The sequence below is a fragment of the Crocuta crocuta genome, unplaced genomic scaffold, assembly GCF_008692635.1.
Source record: "Crocuta crocuta isolate KB4526 unplaced genomic scaffold, BGI_CrCroc_1.0 scaffold152, whole genome shotgun sequence".
Lineage (NCBI taxonomy): Eukaryota > Metazoa > Chordata > Mammalia > Carnivora > Hyaenidae > Crocuta > Crocuta crocuta.
The window spans coordinates 4734603-4754991 of NW_027528798.1; the positions used below are offsets into that span (position 1 = coordinate 4734603).

Genomic DNA, 20389 nt, shown 5'->3' on the forward strand with positions numbered 1-20389 from the left:
TTAAAGTATAACATTGGCTTATACAGTCGAAGACAAATGCATGTACGAAATAAATACTCAATATTTTAACAAATGATCAGACTGAAATAAGGTAGATGGATGGAGGTTACAATTCCCTTATTACCTCTGGCATCTACTTTTTACCCCTGCAGTTTGAGTTTATTGTAAAGTAGTGAGATAATTCTGATCTTATAGAGGTCTTTTAAAAATTTTTAAATGTTTAATTATTTTTTAAGAGAGAGAAAGACAGAATACAAGCAGGGGAGGTGCAGAGAGAGGGAAACCGTCGGAAGCAGGCTCCAGGCTCTGAGCTGTTAGCAAAGAGCCCTTCATAGGGCTCGAACTCACCGACCACGAGATCATGACCTGAGCTGAAGCTGAACTCTTAGCTCAAGTTGAACTCTTAACCGACTAAGCCACCCAGGTGCCCCTTATAGAGAAGTCTTAATGGTATCTTTTTTTTTTTAATCTACTTGATTTGCAAAGTTTCAGGATACACTTAAATAACAACAAAAATTAAAACAAAAAAATCATTACTCCGAAATTAGTGCAAGACTGACTTAACCTTCATCAATCCTCAAGTTAATCATTTTCAAATCCACTGTATGAAAGCCAAATTTAACACTTCTGAGTGCCTAAATTACTTTAATTGTAGTTATAATTCTTTTATTTGTTAATGAAATTTAAAACGATCCTTAGCGGAGTTCCAGAGGCACCTCAGATACCTCTGTTGAAACGCACTACGTCCCCAGCCTCGCACTACAGAGCACCCTTCTTCCCTAACAAGAAATTTTTGACACTTTTCTCCCTTCCTCCCTAGGTACCTCTCGGTGCCTAAGGTCGAGCTACTTTAAGGGTTAACTTGACTCAACCGTCCAGGAGAGAGTAAGTCCCGACCCCGAAGTCGTTGATTGGCAGGCCACGCTGGGAGGGGCGCTATACGCGTTGCTGGGCTCTCCCGAGGGTCCGCCCTCTCCTCGCCTCAGGGGCGGCCTGAGTTTGTTTTGGCGTAAAGCGCGCGCTGTGATGATGTCACGACGCTGACGCCTGAGGATGGCGGCGGCGGCGACCCTGTCCGCTGTCCGGAGAGGGTCAACACAGCCGCCGAGACGCCGAAGACCCCGCCGCCCGTGCTAGGTGAGGCGGCACGGCGCAGGGCGACGGCCCGACGGGCGGGAGGGGCTGACGACCTGCGGCTACGGTCGCTTCCTGGCGCACTGGGCCTATCCCTGCCCAGGTCGTAGCCCTCGGCAGGAGCCCAGTGTGCAGGGGCCTACGGGACTGGGGAACAGGCCAGGCGATGGCTGCTTGGGATCCCCGGTGTACGAGGCTGGACTGGTCTTGAAACGTGCTGCTGTGCTGGGTGGCCCCGGTGTCTGGGGCTATGTGGGCCTGGTGGACGTGGTCAGCTGCCCTGCCTGCTGTTCAGCCAGCCGGCGTCGGTCACGGTGAACTAAGCAGGTTGTCCTCACGGCCGTTTCGTGTCCGGCACCTACTTCACACTCCGTCTTTTCGACTGAATGCTAGGAGCTATCGAGGCAGCGCTAGTCGCTTCCGTGTTCAGCCTGGGAAAAAGCAGGCCTGAGCCTGACCGGGTTGCCTGCTCCTCAAGTCATCATCCTTCAGTTTATAACGGGAAGCCCAGCTCCCCACGCTCACTCCCCTCCACGAAGCTACTGAAGCGATAATTCCCATCTGAAAATTTGAATAAGTCCTTCACTACCTGAAACTGGATCCCTGGTGCCTACAGGACGAGGTCCAAGCTTCAATAGCAAGGCATTCAGGGTTCTTCCTAATCTGGTAGAGGCCTAACCCGGAAGTCAACACCTGGGCCCTTCTACGTTCTGAGCTCAGTGTTTAATTAAAAATTTTTTAAAATGTTTTATTTATTTCTGAGAGAGAGAGAGACAGCGTGAGCAGGGGAGGGTCAGAGAGAGAGGGAGATACAGAATCCAAAGCAGGCTCCAGGCTCTGAGCTAGCTGTCAGCACAGAGCTCAACGCGGGACTCAAACCCACGAACCGGGAGATGATGACCTGAGCCGAAGTCGGACACTTAACCGACTGAGCCACCCAGGCGCCCCCTGAGCTGTGTTATAATACTTTGATACTTTTTCATTTTTGTATTTTTAATACATTTTGAAATTTCTTCTTTACCCCACGCCCAACCACCAGAATGGAAAATTTACATCTGTCCTTGAAAATCTATCCTAGATGGCCTTTCCTTGGAAAAGCCTCCCATGTTTTACAAGTAACCATTGGCTCCTCCCTACTTTTATTCATGTGACTACTGTTGAATAGATCATGTGCTGTCCTGTGATGGTGGGTGTGGGTCTCCTGTCTGCATCTGAGTGTCTGGCTCTGTGCCTTGTCTAAAGTAAAAGCTGAATGGACTAGGGTAGGTTGTTGGTTTTAGAACCAGATTCAGCTATATTATTGAGCCCCTGTTCAGGGCCACGATCTGAGATGAGCACAACAAATGTGTATCTCCTGTTTGCACATGCACATGGATGCATGTGGTAGGTGGTGCAGCCTTGTCAGCTTTGATGATCTACAATCTCTTGGGGTAATTTTTCAAGATATGAATTCAAGAGTCTCACTCTCTGATATTTTGATTCAGAATATCTGGAATCTGGTAGGAAACTGTATTTTGAAAAAAAAACCAACAACACTTCAGGTGACTTTGCTCTCTAGTTGAACATCTTTGTCATTGCACTAGGAAACTGTTGGGTTTTCTTTGTCCACTGGGAAGGGCTCACTGTGCCATATGGACTCCTGTTACAGTCTCTTTGCCTGTACTTTGGGGAGGCAGTATGATTTGCTTGAGTAGTTTGTAGTAGTTCTTGGTGTTTGTGAGATCTTTTTTTTTTTTTAATGTTTTATTTATTTCTAGGAGAGAGAAAGAGAGCATGAGCAGGGGAAGGTCAGAGAGAGAGGGAGTCACAGACTGAAACTGAAACAGGCTCCAGGCTCTGAGCTGGCAGTCAGCACAGAGCCCTACGCGGGGCTCGAACCCACGAACCGCGAGATCATGACCTAAGCGAAAGTCGGACGCTTAACCGACTAAGCCACCCAGGCGCCCCTGGTGTTTGTGAGATCTTGAGGTCAGTGGAGTCACACTTTGCACATCCCAAAATAGCAGTAATCATGCCTACTGTGTGTGGTTGCGCAGAAGAGTGAGAGTGCATATAAGATGCTTAACACAGTGGGAACTCAAGAAATGGAAGCCATTGTTATTACTAATGGCTGTTCTCCCAGAGTGTGTCCCTTATCAAAAAGATCTCAGGAAGCCTGTTTGCTCTTCAAATTGAGCCTCATGTAGGAAGCTGCTTTATGTGATATCCTCAAGATAATTTCTGCTTATCAAGGAAAGCTCTGACAAAACTGTGCTTCTATTCAGGGCAGTTGCACTTGGTCTTTCCCCTAGAAGAGATTTGGAATGCTGACTCATTAGAGGGTAGATTTGTTGCATAAGCACTTTCTCCCCGTTTAATTGCAATTCCTGAACTTCTTAAGTTGTATAAATGAGCTAGAGAAAGTGCAACTGTCAGGAAACCTGTTTGCCCCTGACACTAAGCTAGAGTTGCACCTCACTTGGAATGGAATACCCTGGAAGATCCTGTCTCTGGAATGTGAAATAGATACTGGGGATCTCTATCAGTCACAAGTTTATAGTTAAATGAGTGAGACTTTAGGGGCGCCTGGGTGGCTCAGTCAGTTGAGTGAACATCAGACTTTGGCTCAGGTCATGATCTCATGGTTTGTGGGTTCGAGGCCCACATCGGGCTCTGTGCTGACAGCCAGCTCAGAGCCTGGAGCCTGTTTCAGATTCTGTATCTCCCTCTCTCTCTGACCCTCCCCTGCTCACGCTGTCTCTCTCTCTCTCTCAGAAAAAAAAAATGAGTGAGACTTTGGTTTGGCCTTCTGTTTTACTTTACAAGTGTTCACATGATATGTGGGCATTTTTAGCCTTTTCAGAGCTTCCCAACTGTATGATATGAATGGGCTGTAGGTGTGCCAAAGTGCTGACCCTTAAGCTTCCAGATAGCTGAGAACAGCTGTCCCACCTCAGTGCCAGGGTGCACAGAGAATTATTTGAGAAGTACAGCCCTGGAAGAATGGAAGCAATTCTGCTTGTTGAGAGCTAGAGATTTATTTGTTTGAAATCCCTTTCCTTCCAAGAATCTTACTCAGTGCATAGTTAGTGGATTTGTGTTGGCTAGGTCACCACTGAGCTAATTCTTGGGACAGCCTTCTATTGTCATGGTGTCTTATATGATGCTAAAGTAGAAAAATGTAGTTTTCATTTTGTGGAGGAAAATTATCTCAGAGGGTCCCCTTTCAGGCTGCCAGTCTTGAAGTGGCCTCACAGGGCATCATAAGAGGGACTCTTGAAGTGGGATCATCTGTGCTGTAAGTTCCTTGAGAGCAGAGATTATGGCAGCCTTTTTTTTGTCCATCACAGCTTCTGGCAGAGCTCCTGGCCCACAGCAATGAGCTCAGTAAATATTTGTGGGTTTAACTTTGGGATTTTGGAAGGAGAACCCCAGGTACATTGCTGGAGTCTGTATATCTGATGATGGGATGGCCAGTGGGTGGGATGTCTGAGATGGAGCTGGGGTCATGATTAAATGAGGACACAGCAAACTTTTGAACTTTCTCCTCCTAGCCCTAAGGCAGGAGTCTCTGCCCACGAATTATTACCATGTAAAGCAGTGGTGCCTAGCTGGAGTCCTTGAGAAGTGGTGTCCTCAGTTACTATATTCTAAAAAAGAAATCAATGCGCCTGGGTGGCTCAGTTGGTTAAGGGTCCAGGTCTTGCTCTCAGCTCTGGTCTTGATCTTAGGGTCGTGAGTTCAAGCCTTGTGTGGGCTGGGCATGGAGCCCGCTTAAAACAAACAAAAAAAGAAGTCATAACAGTTTTTATTAGGAAATAATATTAAAAGTTAAAGCAAGGGTGTCTGGCTGGCCCAGTCTGTAGAGCAGGTGACTCTGGATGTTAGGGTCGTGAGTTCAAGACGACCTGTATATAATTTGGTGTATATTCCTCTGGCACTTTAAAAATTTCATGTAATAGTCTGTACATTTCTACAATATATATTTTTGTTAACATTAAAAATGTAATATGTAGTGATAATTTTAAAAAATAGCTGGGGCATCTGGCTGGCTTAGTCAGTAGAGCGTGTAACTCTTGATTTCAGGGTCATGAGTTCAAGACTCACACTGGGTATAGAGCTTACTTAAAAAAAAAATAGCATCACAGAAATAATGTAAAATGAGAAGTGAAAGCCTGTCTGCCTCCCTCCCCTATTTCCTTCCTTCCTTCCTTCCTTCCGTTCCTTTCACATTTACACACCCTAGAGGCAATCACTGTCAAGTTTCTCCTTTACGTTTCTAGGATATTTTTTCTACATATATGTCTATATATATATATTTTTTAATGTTTTATTTATTTCTAGGAGAGAGAGAGAGACAGTGTGAGAAGGGGAGGGTCAGAGAGGGAAGGAGTCACAGACTGAAACAGGCTCCAGGCTCCGAGCTGGCAGTCAGCACAGAGCCTGACGCGGAGCTAGAACCCACGAACCGCGAGATCATGACCTAAGCGAAAGTCGGATGCTTAACCGACTAAGCCACCCAGGCGCCCCTGTCTATATATTTTTTTAACCCCCTCATTGGATATATGCTTCAGATACTATTTTAAACTACTTACTACATCACACATATGGATCCTGGCATGAAGCCATTCAATAAAAGTGACTGGTGTCTTTCTTTGTCAGTATATATGGATTTACCTCATTCATTTCAGCAGCTTCAGAGCATTCCATTGTATGAATGGGTCTTTAATTATTCTCTTACTGATGGATATTGGATCATTTCTATTTTTTCATTATTATGAAGAACTTTGCCATGAACTTCCTTGTACAAATATTCCTTTGCATACTCATGCAAGTGGTTTTATAGCATTATTTCTGAAAGTGGAATTGCTAGATGCAGTGTCAGTTTCCCAGTTTCAAAAAGCAGAATCACATAGCTTCTCTCCTCCTAAGGTTGCAGAGGTCCTTCTTTGGGAGTTTTCATCTAAAGTGACAAGCGCTTTTGCCTGGTGTCTCTGCTTGCCCCATGATGGTTAGAAGTGTTGTTTAGTAGTTTCTTATTTCTGGGATTACTGGGAGATTACTGCCTACTTCATTTTGATAGCTAGTCTTTCAAAATATAATATAGAGCGTAGCCTTTTACAGGTGAAAGGTTGTGAAGCTTTTCTGTGGAGAACAATCTTAGGGGTTGTTACTGGAGAGGGCTGAGTGCCTATGGGCCCCTGCCTTGGACACAGCCACACACTTGGCTTCTATGGCCAGGAAATTGTTTCAGGATCCATTGTAGGCCCTGCCCCCTCTCTCCCATGGGGTCAGATTTGGCAGCTTGTGGACAAACTTGATTTGGGGTTCAATTAACAATCTGTAAGACTCAAACAGAACTGAGAGCTCCAGTTTCCTTTGTCGTTGAGGACATTTACACAGGCACCAAAAGAGCACCAATGTGGGCTCTTCCTGCCACTTGAAAATTTCGGACGTTCTGGGATTGTTGCCTTGCAGCAAATAGAATCCCAAGAGCCAGTCCACCTTTCACTCATTGTTAGCAAACATACATCCCTGCTCTGAGCTCAGCACTTTGCTGAGTTCCAGAGAGTTCTAGAAATCCGAGAAGTGGCCTCTTCCTTCAAGGGGCTGACAACTCTAGTGTTCTCAGGCAGTCTAGAGTACAGCAGTGAACAGTGTGACCCAGACTGTACTTGGAATGGAGGTTTCATAATACAGATCCTTCAGTAAAGGTCCTGAGTAAAGGTTTGTTGATTCATTAGCAGAGTGTTATGAAGAAGGATCAAGGCCTTGACCTTGTGACCTCTGCTGAGCTCCAGGCACTTCCCAAGTCTCCCTTGTGATGGAGGGAGCCCTGGGTGGAGAGCCAGGAGATTTAGGTCCTTCCTTGGCAGTCACCATCTTAAGTGGCTGTGGACAAGTTTCTGGTTTTCTTGGCCTGTGATTTCTGTAGAGTATTAGGACACTAGTGCTGAATGTTCATGCCTACTACCACACTCTATCCAACATGCTGGCCCTCCTTGAGGAGTGCTTGGAAGGAGGCTGGGAATTGAGGGTGTGTAGGCCAACTCTAGAGAGTTCAGTTCTTTTTGTAAGATGTGTTAGGATTGGTGTCCCACAAGGGAAGAATGACTTGTGATAGCTGGTGAGGTGTGACCTCCTGAGTCTTGTCTCATACCCTGGTCACTGTGCTGGGGGCTACATAGGAGAGCTGGGGGCAGGCAAACACTCTGCCCTTATTCCCGGAAGTTTTGTCAGATGCCTTCCCTGTCCCTGTTTGCCTTTTCATCTGACCTCTGCAGAATGAGAATTGTACAGATGTGACTGGAGTGTGACCAGCTGTGATCACCTGGAGGCTGTTGGCCGTTGCAATCCCCCCAAGCTAGCAGCCTCTGTTCTCTGCTCTTCATCTGTACTTGGGAGGGTGGAGTACCAGCATCAGCTTATCTTTGAAGAGTTTCTAATTGGAACAAATGTGGGAGAAACTATGTCCTAGGAAGGAAGAAGGAAGGTCAGAGAAGATAATCCTTGGCTCACTTACTGCTGACTTGAGATCCCTGTGTATTCTTGATTTGTTTAAAGTGAGAAGTCAGGCTTTTTCTTTTGTACACCTTACTTTTTCTCATCAGGACCAGACTAGATGTGCACAATTAAACAAAAATACCCAGTGCATGTACCTGGAAACATTTATTTATTTTGTGGATCTAGGATTCTGCCTCACTGAGGAGAAGACATCTGAGTGGCCGTGCTGTGTCACCTGTGCCATTTTGTCCTCTCTCTGAATGGTGGTAGACATTCCTTACCAGTGGTCTTGGGGCTCAGGGCCCTGTATTGTGCCTCAGGAAACGTGGCCCAAGAACTATCCTCTTCCTGAGCTGCAGCTCTTTACTCCGTTGAGAGTCTTGTGTTTTCCTTGAAAGAATAGATGAATCTGCAGAATTCTGCCCACAGTCTAACCTTTAGCCTCTGTGAAAAAGAAGCTTGTTTCTAAATGCCTTTGTTTAAACATGATTTCCTAGGCTACTATGTGGGATCTCCTTGGCATTTGGGTGAGAACTGCAGCAAATGTGGATGATTGTTGTATTAATGGAGAAATTGTTCCCCCTCATGTGAGGAAAGATACACCTCATTCTACTGAGAGTCATATAAACATGCTGATTAAAATCTGAGCTCTCAGTCTGTGGTCTTCAGATTCTTCCTTTTTATCTGATGGATCAATTGATAATTGAGGTCTGGGGTGTGTTTCAGTGGTGAGCTTGTTCCTTGAAAGAGTTAGCCACACTGGGCAGTGTCACCACCTTAGAAGCAGGCCCTTGACTCACTGGAATCTGGTGGCATCTATGGATTCTGTGTGATGCCCAAGTTGCCACAGCAAAACCTGCTTGCGCAGGTCTCCCTCCACTGCCTTTGATGGAATCATCGCTGGCTTCTTGAGGGTAGGGAGGAGGTAGGGGTAGATGTTGCCCCTAAGCTCATAGCACCACCCATGGTCAGCCATGGAATCTCTTATGCTGATTCTTTTCAAATGTCAGGTTCTACTTCCAGTGATCCACAGTAAATGTCCTATGGATGTTCCACACGTGTACTGCAACACCCCCAAAACTGATCTTTTCCCATTGTTTCCCAAACCTGCCCCTCCTGGTATGCTGCTGACTCTTGCTCTGGAGCCCAAGCAAGGGACTACAGTGCTCCCCTCTCTCCTTCCTTTCACTCTTTATATCTAGCTTTCAGTCCTTATCAGTTCTCCTGCTGACACCTCTCCATTCCACCCTGCCATCTGGGCCACCACCCTCCTCTCTGGCCCTTTTAATCTACACTGACCCTCCTTCAGTTCAGCCTGACACTTCTTTCTAAACAGATTGATTGCCTCTCTTTCTTTGTAAACTCTTTGGTAGCTCCAGTCACCTCCCTGGAAGGTCTTGGTACCTTTCCCTAACTTGTGCTGCTCTCCACAACCTGGTTCCTGCTGCTTCGAGAACTTCAACCCTCCCTGCCCCCAGTCTTGTCTTCATACCACCAAACTGCCCGTTCCCAGGCACAGGGTATTACTCTGGGGCTCTGAATCTTTGAGTATGTTGTGCTCTCTGCCTGAAACACCATTCCCACGTTTTCTCACCTGACTCATCCTTACTTTAAATTCAGTGTGGGGGTCACGTCCTCCAGGAAGCTTTCCTTAACCCCTGTGTCACTCATGTCTACTGTTGTTTCTCAAGCCTAACACGCTATATTTAAATGGTCTGTTTTTATGCTTTTTTATTTATTTGCACTGTGACTTTAGTGATCAGGTTTTGCTTTTGTGTCTGTGTGTGTGTGTTAAAATATAATCTACATTGGACCACATCTTACTCATTCCCAAATCCCTAGTACCTAGTAGATGTTTGTGAGGTATACGAAGATATATATGGGTGTCTGCCCCCAGTTCCTGGCACAGGGCTTCTGAAACCCTTGTAATTTCCTAAGTGATAAGAACATAAGGAGCATCTGTTATTCTAATATTTAGTTTTTGACTCTAGTTCCTGATGCGGGTTCCTGAAACCCTTTCAATTTCTTGGGTGATAGGAGTGTGTTATTTTTTTTTGTTCTAATGAGGTGACTTTTCAATTTTTTTTTTAAATAACTTAAAATTGTTTTAATGTTTTATGGGGCGCCTGGGTGGCTTAGTCGGTTAAGCGTCTGACTTTCGCTTAGGTCATGATCTCGCGGTTCGTGGGTTTGAGCCCCGCGTCGGGCTCTGTGCTGACTGCCAGCTCAGAGCCTGGAGCCTGTTTCAGAGTCTGTGACTCCTTCACTCTCTGACCCTCCCCTGCTCACACTGTCTCTCTCTCTCTCCTAGAAATAAATAAAACATTAAAAAAAATTTTTTAAAAATTGTTTTAATGTTTTATTTGTTTTTGAGAGAGAGAGAGAGACAGCATGATCAGGGGAGGGTCAGAGAGAGAAGGAGACACAGAATTCGAAGACGGGCTCCAGGCTCTGAGCTGGCTGTCAGCACAGAGCCCAATGTGGGGCTCAAACTCACGAACCATGAAATCATGACCTGAGCTGAAGTCGGACGCCCAACCGACTGAGCCACCCAGACGCCCCTCTAATGAGGTGACTCTGAGTAGGCTCCCGGGTGACTCTTAGATGGGAGCTAGTCACCAGAAAGACTCAAGCCATGATTAGATACTTGGAATTGTCAGCCCTGCCTCCTATTTTCTTGAGAAGGGAGAAGAGTTGGGGTGCCTGGGTTGCTGGGTCCCCTGTCTGTGATCGGTTGGTCAGAAGCACAGGTGATAACCTAGGCTTGTAACCTAGGCTTGTTCAGTCTTAAGGGACTGAACCCTTAACCTGTGGGATCTGACGCTACCTTTGGATAGACACTGTCAGAATTGAGTTAAATTGTAGGACATCTGACTGGCGTTACAGAATTGCTTGGTGTGGGGACTCCACACATGTGATCAGAGGTGTCAAAGGTAAAGTATTCTTGGGGTGCCTGGGTAGCTCAGTCGGTTAAGTGTCCGACTTAGGCTCAGGTCATTATCTCACAGACCTTGGGTTCAAGCCCTGTGTCTGGCTCTGTGCTGACAGCTCAAAGTCTGGAGCTTGCTTCGGATTTTGTGTCTCCCTCCCTCTCTACCCTTCCCCTGCTTGCTCTCTGTCTCTCTGTCTCTCTCTCTCAAAATAAAATATAAAGACATAAATTTTTTTTTAATAAGTGAAGTATTCTCAGGGCACCTGGGTGGCTCAGTTGGTTAAGCGTCCGACTTCAGCTCAGGTCATGAACTCTCAGATCATGAGTTTGAGCCCTGCGTCAGGCTCTGTGCTGACAGCTCAGAGCCTGGAGCCTGCTTTGGATTTTGTGTGTGTATCTCTCTCTCTGCCCCTCCCCTACTCATGCTCTGTCTCTCTTTCTCTCTCAAAAATAAACATTAAACAAAATTTTTAAGAGGAAGTGAAGTATTGTCTGTGAAGGTAGAGGAGACACACAGAGTGAAGAAATACACTGTAGGGAAAACTGTTTATTTTCTTACATAGGAAGGGGGAAAAGCTGGTTTTTTTCCTTTACAGTATATAATAAATGTTTGATCTGATTTGATAATTTTACTCCTTATTCTGTATGACATCACCAATAGGAAATTCTCAGCCCTCTTCTTTCACCCATGGGGTCCCCAGATAGACTTAGAGGAGGATGGTCAGGGTAGAAGTGACTTCTGGAAAGCAGTACTTCAGCACTTTACCTTATCCAGGCCCTACCAGACACAGGGTGTTAATGGTTGGAACATCTCTGTCCGGAAAGCAAATAGAGAAGCTCTTGGATCCTCATCCCAAGGAAGCAGAGTATTCTGATCCACAGCCTGAGTCACATCTAGATGAAAGTGTTAGTGTCCTTTCCAAGCTCATGGTCCCCTTTGTCTCTTGAATGAAGCCCAGGCTAGTTTGGTGGCTACCTGGTGGCAACGTGCTAAGGTTTGTGGTCCTACGTTCACAGGGTTTGACTTCAGCCAGCCTTGGGATTGTGTGGCTTTTCAGCCATCGGTGTGGTAAATTGGGGAAGTAAAAGGCCCTGGAACAGGGTGTTAAACTGCCATGTGAAGATGGTACATTAGCACAGTAATGGGAACCACCTAGAAAAGAATAAGGTTAGGGCAGAGAACCAGGGCAGTGATGGTAGTGGTGGCAGCGGTTGTAGGAAGGAATCAACCTCTGCAAGAGACTAGAGGGCAGGAAAGATATCCCTGAGGGACACCTTGAAGAAGCAGCTTTCTGAGCCCTGATAGTGTTGGAGAACAGGCTTCAAACATCCCACACCTCCGTTTCAGAAAAGATGAGTCAGAGTAATAAGAGGAATGATTTTAACATTTAAAAAAACATAGAATTTCAGCTAGGATAAGGAGCCCGGATAGAGGGAGGAGGGTGGGGGCAGTGACCGCTGAGCCTGATGCGTATTCCTGCCCCTCATATGGGGTTGGAAAGCAGCATGAGAATCAGATCCAGGGAGTTGTAAGTCAGGACTATGAAGCTCATACCCAGCCTTTCATCTGGACCCTCCACTGAGCACTCAGGGGCCAACGCCATCCTCCCTTTCAGGGAACCACATATTAGAATCAGGTCTTCAGGCTACATTTACTGAGGGGCAAGGGAGAATGGGTGAGGAGGGTGGCTGCTATCCTTTCAGAGCTATCCCTGGCTATGTTAACTTGCCCTTTCTTCTGTCTGCATAGGTGTAGACGGGGCACTGCCTCCAGAGCAGGTCCTGCCAACCTCGCTGGAGAGGATGCCCCTGTGTCCGTGATGGGCTGTGGGACAAGCAAGGTCCTTCCTGAGCCGCCAAAGGATGTCCAACTGGATCTCGTCAAGAAGGTGGAACCCTTCAGTGGCACCAAGAGTGATGTGTACAAGCACTTCATCACAGAGGTGGACAGTGTTGGTGCTCTCAAAGCTGGGTTCCCAGCAGCCAGTCAGTGTGCAAACCCCTGCCCTGGGGCCCCCACTGCCGGCCACACAGAGCCTCCCTCAGAACCACCACGTAGGGCCAGGGTGGCTAAGTACAGGGCTAAGTTTGACCCACGTGTGACAGCTAAATATGACATCAAAGCCCTGATTGGCCGAGGCAGTTTCAGCCGAGTGGTACGCGTGGAGCATCGTGCAACCCGGCAGCCATATGCCATCAAGATGATTGAGACCAAGTACCGGGAAGGGCGAGAGGTATGTGAGTCAGAGCTGCGTGTGCTGCGCCGGGTGCGTCATGCCAACATCATCCAGCTCGTGGAGGTGTTTGAGACGCAGGAGCGTGTGTACATGGTGATGGAGCTGGCAACTGGTGGAGAGCTCTTTGATCGCATCATCGCCAAGGGTTCTTTCACTGAACGTGATGCCACACGGGTACTGCAGATGGTGCTGGACGGTGTCCGATATCTGCATGCACTGGGCATCACACACCGAGACCTCAAGCCTGAGAATCTGCTTTACTACCACCCAGGCACTGACTCCAAGATCATCATCACTGATTTCGGCCTGGCCAGTGCCCGCAAGAAGGGGGATGACTGCCTGATGAAGACCACCTGTGGCACACCTGAGTACATTGCTCCCGAGGTCCTGGTCCGCAAGCCCTATACCAACTCAGTTGACATGTGGGCCCTGGGTGTCATTGCCTACATCCTGCTCAGTGGCACCATGCCCTTTGAGGATGACAACCGTACCAGGCTGTACCGGCAAATCCTCAGGGGCAAGTACAGTTACTCGGGGGAGGTGAGTCTGCCCTGTCCCAGGGATGTTGGGAGGCCCCTGGGTGGGGGGATATCTTGCAACTCTTGATCAGAAGGATGTGCTTGGAGGGCCATGTTCATGGGGCCAGGCAGGTAGAGAATAGTAGGGTATCTCCGTTCGAGTTTCCCCAAAAGTGAGCCCTGAGACTTGGGAGCAGATAATTTAATTGGGATAGGATTCCAGTAAGCACAGGTGAAGGGTGGAGAAGATAAGGCAGAAAGGGAGGAAGCCAGTAAAAGGCATATGAAGGAGTAGACTGCCTCTGGGGGGAACATGCCTCAGAATTGTACCACTGAGGGATAAGAAGGCAGGTGGGTTTTAATCCACTGACTCCTATATGAGTCGAGAATTTATTAGGGGTGGGACATTAAATCCCTGGCACTTCCGGGCTGTCCTGAATGCCAGCTACTGCTGGAGAAAATCCTCAGGCAAAGAAGCAGGGAGATGCAGGCACTGACACTGGGAGCTATCCACATGCACAGGAGCACCGCAGCCGCCGGTGAGCTCAGAGGTGGGCTGGAGCATGTGGGGCAGGGCAGCTACAACGTTTGCTCCACGTGGACCTGGACAAGCTCACGTGACCACGCCTTGTCTAAAGGAGCTGCTGCTGCTCATCTCTGCCCAGTTTTGCCACACAGCCCAGAGGATTCTGTGCACCCAGACGTTCTAGTTTTTTAAAGAGAAGCCGGAAAATTTGATCTTAAAATGTTGGAATTCCATTCACATATTTAAGTAGTATCTTGTGGTGCCAACAAATACTAACCTGCAGGCCAGATTCAACCAGCAGTTTGTGTCTTTGGATCCACGGATTGCCCTGATACCTGAAAAAGTCTTTTAGGCTTCAGTACTGGTGGGAGCTGAAGGAAGTTGCACGAAAAGAAAAGAGTTGGTTGGTCCTTAGGCAGGAGGCTGACTGGGTAGGAGAGGAGGCTGACCATAGGCACCAGCAGGTACTACAAGCATAATGGTGGGTTCGGGAAGGTTGTGAATAAAAAAATATGTGATGGTCTAAATGGGAGGTGAAGTAAGCTTTGCAGGACAACAGGATTCTGCCAAGGCAGTGAGGGACCCTCCCTGAATGCCCCTGCAGAGTGCTTCCCACAGTGTTTGTCTCAGGCTTGGGCCTGCTGACTGCCGTCCATGCCTCCTGAACAGCCCACATGGAGGGGCAGGAGCTCTGGGATCAACTTCCTTCTAAAACCCAGCTTTCCTTCCAGGGACTTTGGACTGGGCCCTCTCTGGCCCCAGTCAACTGGCCCAGAGCAGCATTTCCTATAGAAGTCACCCCAAAGCCTCTTGTCACTTTGTCTTTAGTGCTTGATGTCTGTGCTCTATCAGATTTCCTGTCAGCTTCCAGACATGGTCGTGGGGTCAGTCAAGGACTTCTGTGAGGATGGGGGCTGGCATTCCCTAGGGGATTTCCAGGTCACGTGTCAAAGTTGTGTGAGGAAGGGAGGAAAACCTTCCTCTTTAAAATATACATGTATTGGGGCGCCTGGGTGGCTTAGTCGGTTAAGCGTCCGACTTTCGCTTAGGTCTTGATCTCGCGGTTCGTGGNGGGGAGTCTGAGTGGCTCAGTAGGGTAAGGGTCCGACTTCGGCTCAGATAATGATTTCATGGTTCGTGGGTTCAAGCCCCGCATCGGGCTCTGTGCTGATAGCCAGCTTAGAGCCTGGAGCCTGTTTCAGATTCTGTGTCTCCCTCTCTCTCTGACCCTCCCCTGCTCATGCTGTCTCTCTCTCAGAAATAAATAAAAACTTTAAAAATATATGTATATTTTTATATATTTTTTTGAGAGAGAGACAGAGTGAGCGGGGGAGGGGCAGAAAGAGGGAGAGAGAATCCTAAGCAGGCGCTGCATTGTCAGTGCAAAGCGCAATGTGGGGCTCGAACTCAGGCCATGACCCTGCCCCACTCTTTGCCCCATTTTCTACACACCATAGGCCCAAGATGTTTGCTCTATTCACTAAGCATGCTAAGCTCTTGCTCAGGCTTTTCCCTCTCTTCCCATTGTTGGCCGTAGAAATTTGACCAGCTCTGAAAGGTTCAATTCAAAAATTAAGAATAAACATTAAGGATAGTGCCGTGTCGTGCCTACTGAGTACCGGACACAGTGCTAGGGGTTCTGTATCCAACATGTTTAATCACAATAGCACTGCCAGGTGGATGTAATCCCCTGTTTTACAGATGAGGAAATTGAAGCTAGCAAGGCTAAGTAACTTGTCCGTAGTCTCACAGCTAGAGGGTGGCAGGCCTGGGATTTGAACCCAGGCCATCTTGGTGTCAGAGTTCTTGGCCTTTTCATCCCCACAGTCTCTGTTTCCTGAAATACATGCCTCAGCATGTTGCTGGAGTCTTTGTTTCAGCACTTTCTTGGGCTATTGTCTGTGGACATCTCTCCTCTCAGGCCTGTAAGGTCCTTGAAGACAGCATGTGTATCAGTACACATGTTCCCAGTATCAATACACATGTTCCCAGTACTTTCTCCTGGCTTCTCCTGAGGGAAACACCGGTGGTTGGCGATTCCCTGGGAAAGGACCCAAAAGTGGCTGGCAGGCAGATAGGGCAGCCCCCTCTTCTGGGGGCTGGACTCCAGGAAGAAGTGAAGAGCCTGCTGGACCTGTGTCTAGTAGTCTATGACCAGACCTGCTTAGAAGCAGCTGTGGGAGTCTTGGAAGAGGAGGGAATGCTGGGAAGGAGCCGGCTGTGACAGATAGTTTTGAGAAGAGAAATCTGCATTTTCTTTGGGAACCAGAGGTGCCAGAGTGGAGAGGGCTAAGCCAGGGTCATATTGGAAGTGATGGGAGACACATGTTGGCCAGATGTGAGGAAGGCCTGTGTTGAGTGTGAGAGCAGGCTAAAGACAAAAGAGCCACCGAGAAAGAGGGAGCTTCTTGTCGTGAGAGATTCCAGAAGGGCTGGAGCAGTTATTTCTAAAGGAGTGACACAAAAAGTGAATCATCATCTGTCAGGCCCATACTAGAGGACTGTTACGGTCCACTGATTTGGAGATTCTGTGATTGACTTGACACGAAATGTGATGTTGCCAGCCTAATGTTATTGCTTTTGTCAAGAGTTCTATTCCTAGAGTAAGGACAGATGGAGAGGCTCTTATGGGACTGATGGCAAAATGGTACCATCCGCAGCTTTGCTGTCTGCCTCATTTGGCAGCCTTTAATTGTCGCCCTGTACTTGGGCAGTTTCTGAGCTGTAGGCAAGCCCAACTGACTGTCCCATGAACAGGGGGCCTGCGGTAAAGGTTCTCAGAGAGTGCCTTGTTCAGAGAGTAAGTGCTGCCAGGCAAGGGACAGAATCTTGGTGGGAGAGGAAGGCCACTTGCAGGCCCAGCATGCCACTCCCTGGGGGATTCTGTCGGAGGGAAGTGGCTTTTCAGGGATGGTCTCTGGGCAGCAGTCTGACTACCCATCCACATAGTACCATGGGGCAGGCGCTCAGGTGCGTGAATTGGACCATCTTGTAGTTCTGATAGCCCTGCAATAGGATGAGTGGTCAGAGCCAGAGTTCACATTCACTTTGCTGCTTCTTTAAATGACTCTAACACTTGTCATTCAGCCCTGGGATATTGAAGATAAAAGGAGGTATGGAGGACGTGCCATGTCCTGTTGCTCTGTAGGTGAAGGGGGTCGGTCCCTGTGAGAGGGCTGATTGTGCAGCCTGGTTCATATGCACTGATAGGGAGCAGCCAGCTGCGTAGGGATGGGGCCTTGGCCCAGAACCATGGGGAGGATCTCCCCAGGGGTGTGGAAGAGCTGGAGACTGGATGTTGTGTGCAGGCAGCAGATGAGAGGCAAGGAGGCAGATGGCATGTTTCCAGGCTCATGCTTGGATTCTGCTGGCTGCCTTTAACTGCCTCACGTTCCCACCTCCAGTGTGGATGGGGGCTGTGATGGGCCGTCAGTTCATCACTCTTCTTTTGCTGCCTCCTGCTCCCAGAGTAAGGGGATGGCTTTTCCATGCCTGTCTCAATAGCTGACAGCATAAGGGAACACACATTGATTTAGAATTCTTTGCTGTGAGGTATCTCTAAGCCCTTCCTCCTTGCTTCTCTGCTGGTGGCTGTTGGGTGCCAAGAGCTGGGTGATGGTGCTGGCTTGGTGTCAGGATCCCATGATGCCCCCATACCTGTACAGGAGAGATCCCTCTGGAAGGGCTGTCCCTACTTCACCACATCTCCTGGTCCACAGTAAGTATTCAACAGAGAATTCGTCCTCCTTTACTGTAAGAGCAAACGCTGGCAGTCCAGATCCCTGACTGGTCCCTGGAAGGTGGTCTGATTTGGTTCACTAGGTGAGGGACTGGACCCTCACTGGTCACTGTGCTTGGAGACCTCTTGCAGGAAGGCAGGGGTAGCTTCCTCCTGGTGGGGGCAGGAGACAGGCTTGGAGTGGAGAGGGGCAGCATCCCCTCCTGCGCCACCCCGGGTCCACCACTAAGCTCCCTGGAACTCTGTCCTCTAGGCTTCCCTCTGCCACTGCTGCCCTGGTTACACAGTCCCCAGAGAGCAGTTCTCTCCTGTGTGGCAGAAACAGACGCCCATCTCCCACATTACTGCATTTGGCCATTCCTACCTCCTGACCACCTCCAGCTTCTCGTTAACCTAGGGTCAGATCCTCCTGTCATGACTCGTTTTCCACCCCCGGCCCCGCTGAGGCCTCTCCAACAAAGGGGTGTATCGTGGGTTGTGTTTGGAGCAGTGCCTGGTGTGCCATCCGTCCCCTCCCTCTCCTGCTCTTCTCATTGTCTGTCTCCACCTGGATAGCTCTGCCCGCTCACAGGCCCTGTCGCTTCTAGGCTCTTGAGTTCCTGTGGGAGCTGCCACGGCTGTTGTCTCTCCCACGATCTGACCTCTTTAAATCCGCTGACGGCCTCCCACACTCATCCCCTCCTGCCCCCACTAAGTGAGGAGCATACTTGCAGGTGGATGGGATGGCTAAATATGACCTGGTCCAACCATTCCCACCGGCCATGCCTCTCCAGACTCCTTCCTTGGTGAGTTTTCCCATCTCACAAGGTCACTTTTCTCATGCATGCCTGCCTGGCCTCAGTTCACCTGCCTCCCAGAGCAAGCGTGGTGCCCAGATCTGAGCTTTGCTCCAGTATGTCCTCTCCAGCTTGGAACAGAAGTCTCCTTCATCTCTTCACTCATCCTGCCATCCTATGTTGTCCAAGTCCTGTGTACCCAGGGTTCAAGGACACACGTCTCAGCGTGGGTGACATGCTAATAGCCACCAGGGCTGCAAACTGTCTCAGAAATTAGAATGGGAGGAAGTTGTTGTGTTTGTATGTTTGTGTTTTGTTTTTTTTAGGAGCCCCATAAGGGTCTCGAACTCACAGGACTTTGAGACCTGAGTTGAGATCGAGTCAGACACTTACCGACTGAGCCACCCAGGCACTCCATGTTTTTTATTTTTTTAATGTTTATTATATTAGGGAGAGTGTGTGAGCAGGGGAGGGGCAGAGAATGAGAGGGAGACACAGAATCTGAAACAGGCTCCAGGCTGCCAGCGCAGGGCCCAACGTGGGACTCGATCATGGACTGTGAGATAATGACCTGAGCTGAAACCAAGAGTCAGGATCCTTAACTGACTGAGCCACCCAGGCACCCCCAGGATTTCATTTGTTACTTATCTCAAGTTTCAAAACACAGCTTTACTAACCTTTAAGTTGTCACGCCTTTTCTTGTTTAATTTTATCTTCATTCTCTATGTCTTTCTAAAATTCTATTATCTTCCTTCTTTTTCTCCCCTCAGGCTCTCTCCCCTAAGGTCCTCTTTCCTGATGCTCAGCCCCCACCTATCCCCTGCCAGGTCCCAGGGTGGTGGATTCTGTTTGGTCTGGAAGCCCAGGCACCAAGATGGTGAGTGTCTTGACCAGAGGAAGGGGTTGCTGGCTCCCCTGCCACACTGTGTCTAGCTCTGCTGAATTTTTCAAAACACTTTGCCTTGTGGGCAACATCAGAGTGTGCTGTTCTTGTCGTACTAATAGTTCTGCTCTCCTGAGTAAACCCAAAGCTCCACTTCCCAGAAACGTGCTCTTTTCTCTGCTCTTGTTCAGGCCCACGTAAGTACAGGAAAGAGGCCTTTGGGGGTGGGAATACTGGGTCTGAAAATATATCCTGAGACAAAGCTGAGGGAAGATTGAGTCATGGGAGCAAAGCCCAGGCTTTTTTCCACCCTTCCTTCCCCTAGCAGCTCCAGCAGCTCTTTGGTGAGGCTACCTCCTCTGCCAGGGAACCTTCCTGAGCCACCATGGCCTAGTAAAGAACCTATAGAGGTCAAGAGGCCAAGGCCACTTAAATGTTAGATGCTATGCTTCTGTTTCTTATGTGCAGCCAAGTGAGGAAGAAAGCTGGGAAACCATCTTCTTAGAATCCAGGACTTTAGCAACTGGCAAACACTTAAAAATCCATTGCATTTGATCCTTCATATGTTTTTTAAGTTTATTTATTTATTTATTTATTTTTATTTTTATTAAAACATTTTTTTAAAAATATTTTTAATTTATTTCTAGGAGAGAGAGAGAGACAGCGTGAGCAGGGGAGGGCCAGAGAGAGACGGAGATACAGACCCCGAAATTGGCTCCAGGCTCTGAGCTGGCAGTCAGCACAGAGCCCGACACGGGGCTCGAACCCACGAACCGCGAAGTCATGACCTAAGCGAAAGTTGGACGCTTAACCGACTAAGCCACCCAGGCGCCCCTATTAAAACATTTTTTTAATGTTTGTTTATTTTTGAGAGACAGAGAGAGTATGGGAGCAGGGGAGGTGCAGAGAGAGAAGGAGACATAGAATCTGAAGCAGGCTCCATGCTCTCAGCTATCAGCACAAAGGCTGATGGCAGGGCTCGAACTTACGAACTGTGAGATCATGACCTGGCTAACCGACTGAGCCACCCAGGTGCCTCTAAGTTTATTTATTTTGAGGGAGAGAGAGAGAGAGAGCGAGAGAGCACAAGTGGGGGAGGAGCAGAGAGGTGAGGGGGGAGAGAGAGAGAGAGAGAGAGAGAGAGAGAGAGAGAGAGAGAGA

At 48.3% G+C, this 20389-nt stretch overlaps 1 protein-coding gene across 4 annotated transcripts in view; it reads left to right on the top strand.

Moving 5' to 3' along the window:
* Positions 1–1050: 1050 nt before the first annotated feature.
* PSKH1 (protein serine kinase H1) overlaps positions 1051–20389 on the top strand; it is a 26052-nt gene continuing 6713 nt past the window's right edge. For 2 of the 4 annotated variants that reach the window (XM_077755624.1, XM_077755625.1), the window contains exons 1-3: positions 1051–1137; positions 12300–13326; positions 19116–19222. In XM_077755624.1, coding sequence (XP_077611750.1) covers positions 12370–13326; positions 19116–19222 — 1064 coding nt within the window. In that variant the 5' untranslated portion in view covers positions 1051–1137; positions 12300–12369. Of the gene's footprint in view, positions 1138–12299; positions 13327–19115; positions 19223–19875; positions 19933–20389 lie in introns of those variants that run through there. The other 2 variants (XM_077755626.1, XM_077755623.1) reach the window with 2 other exon arrangements.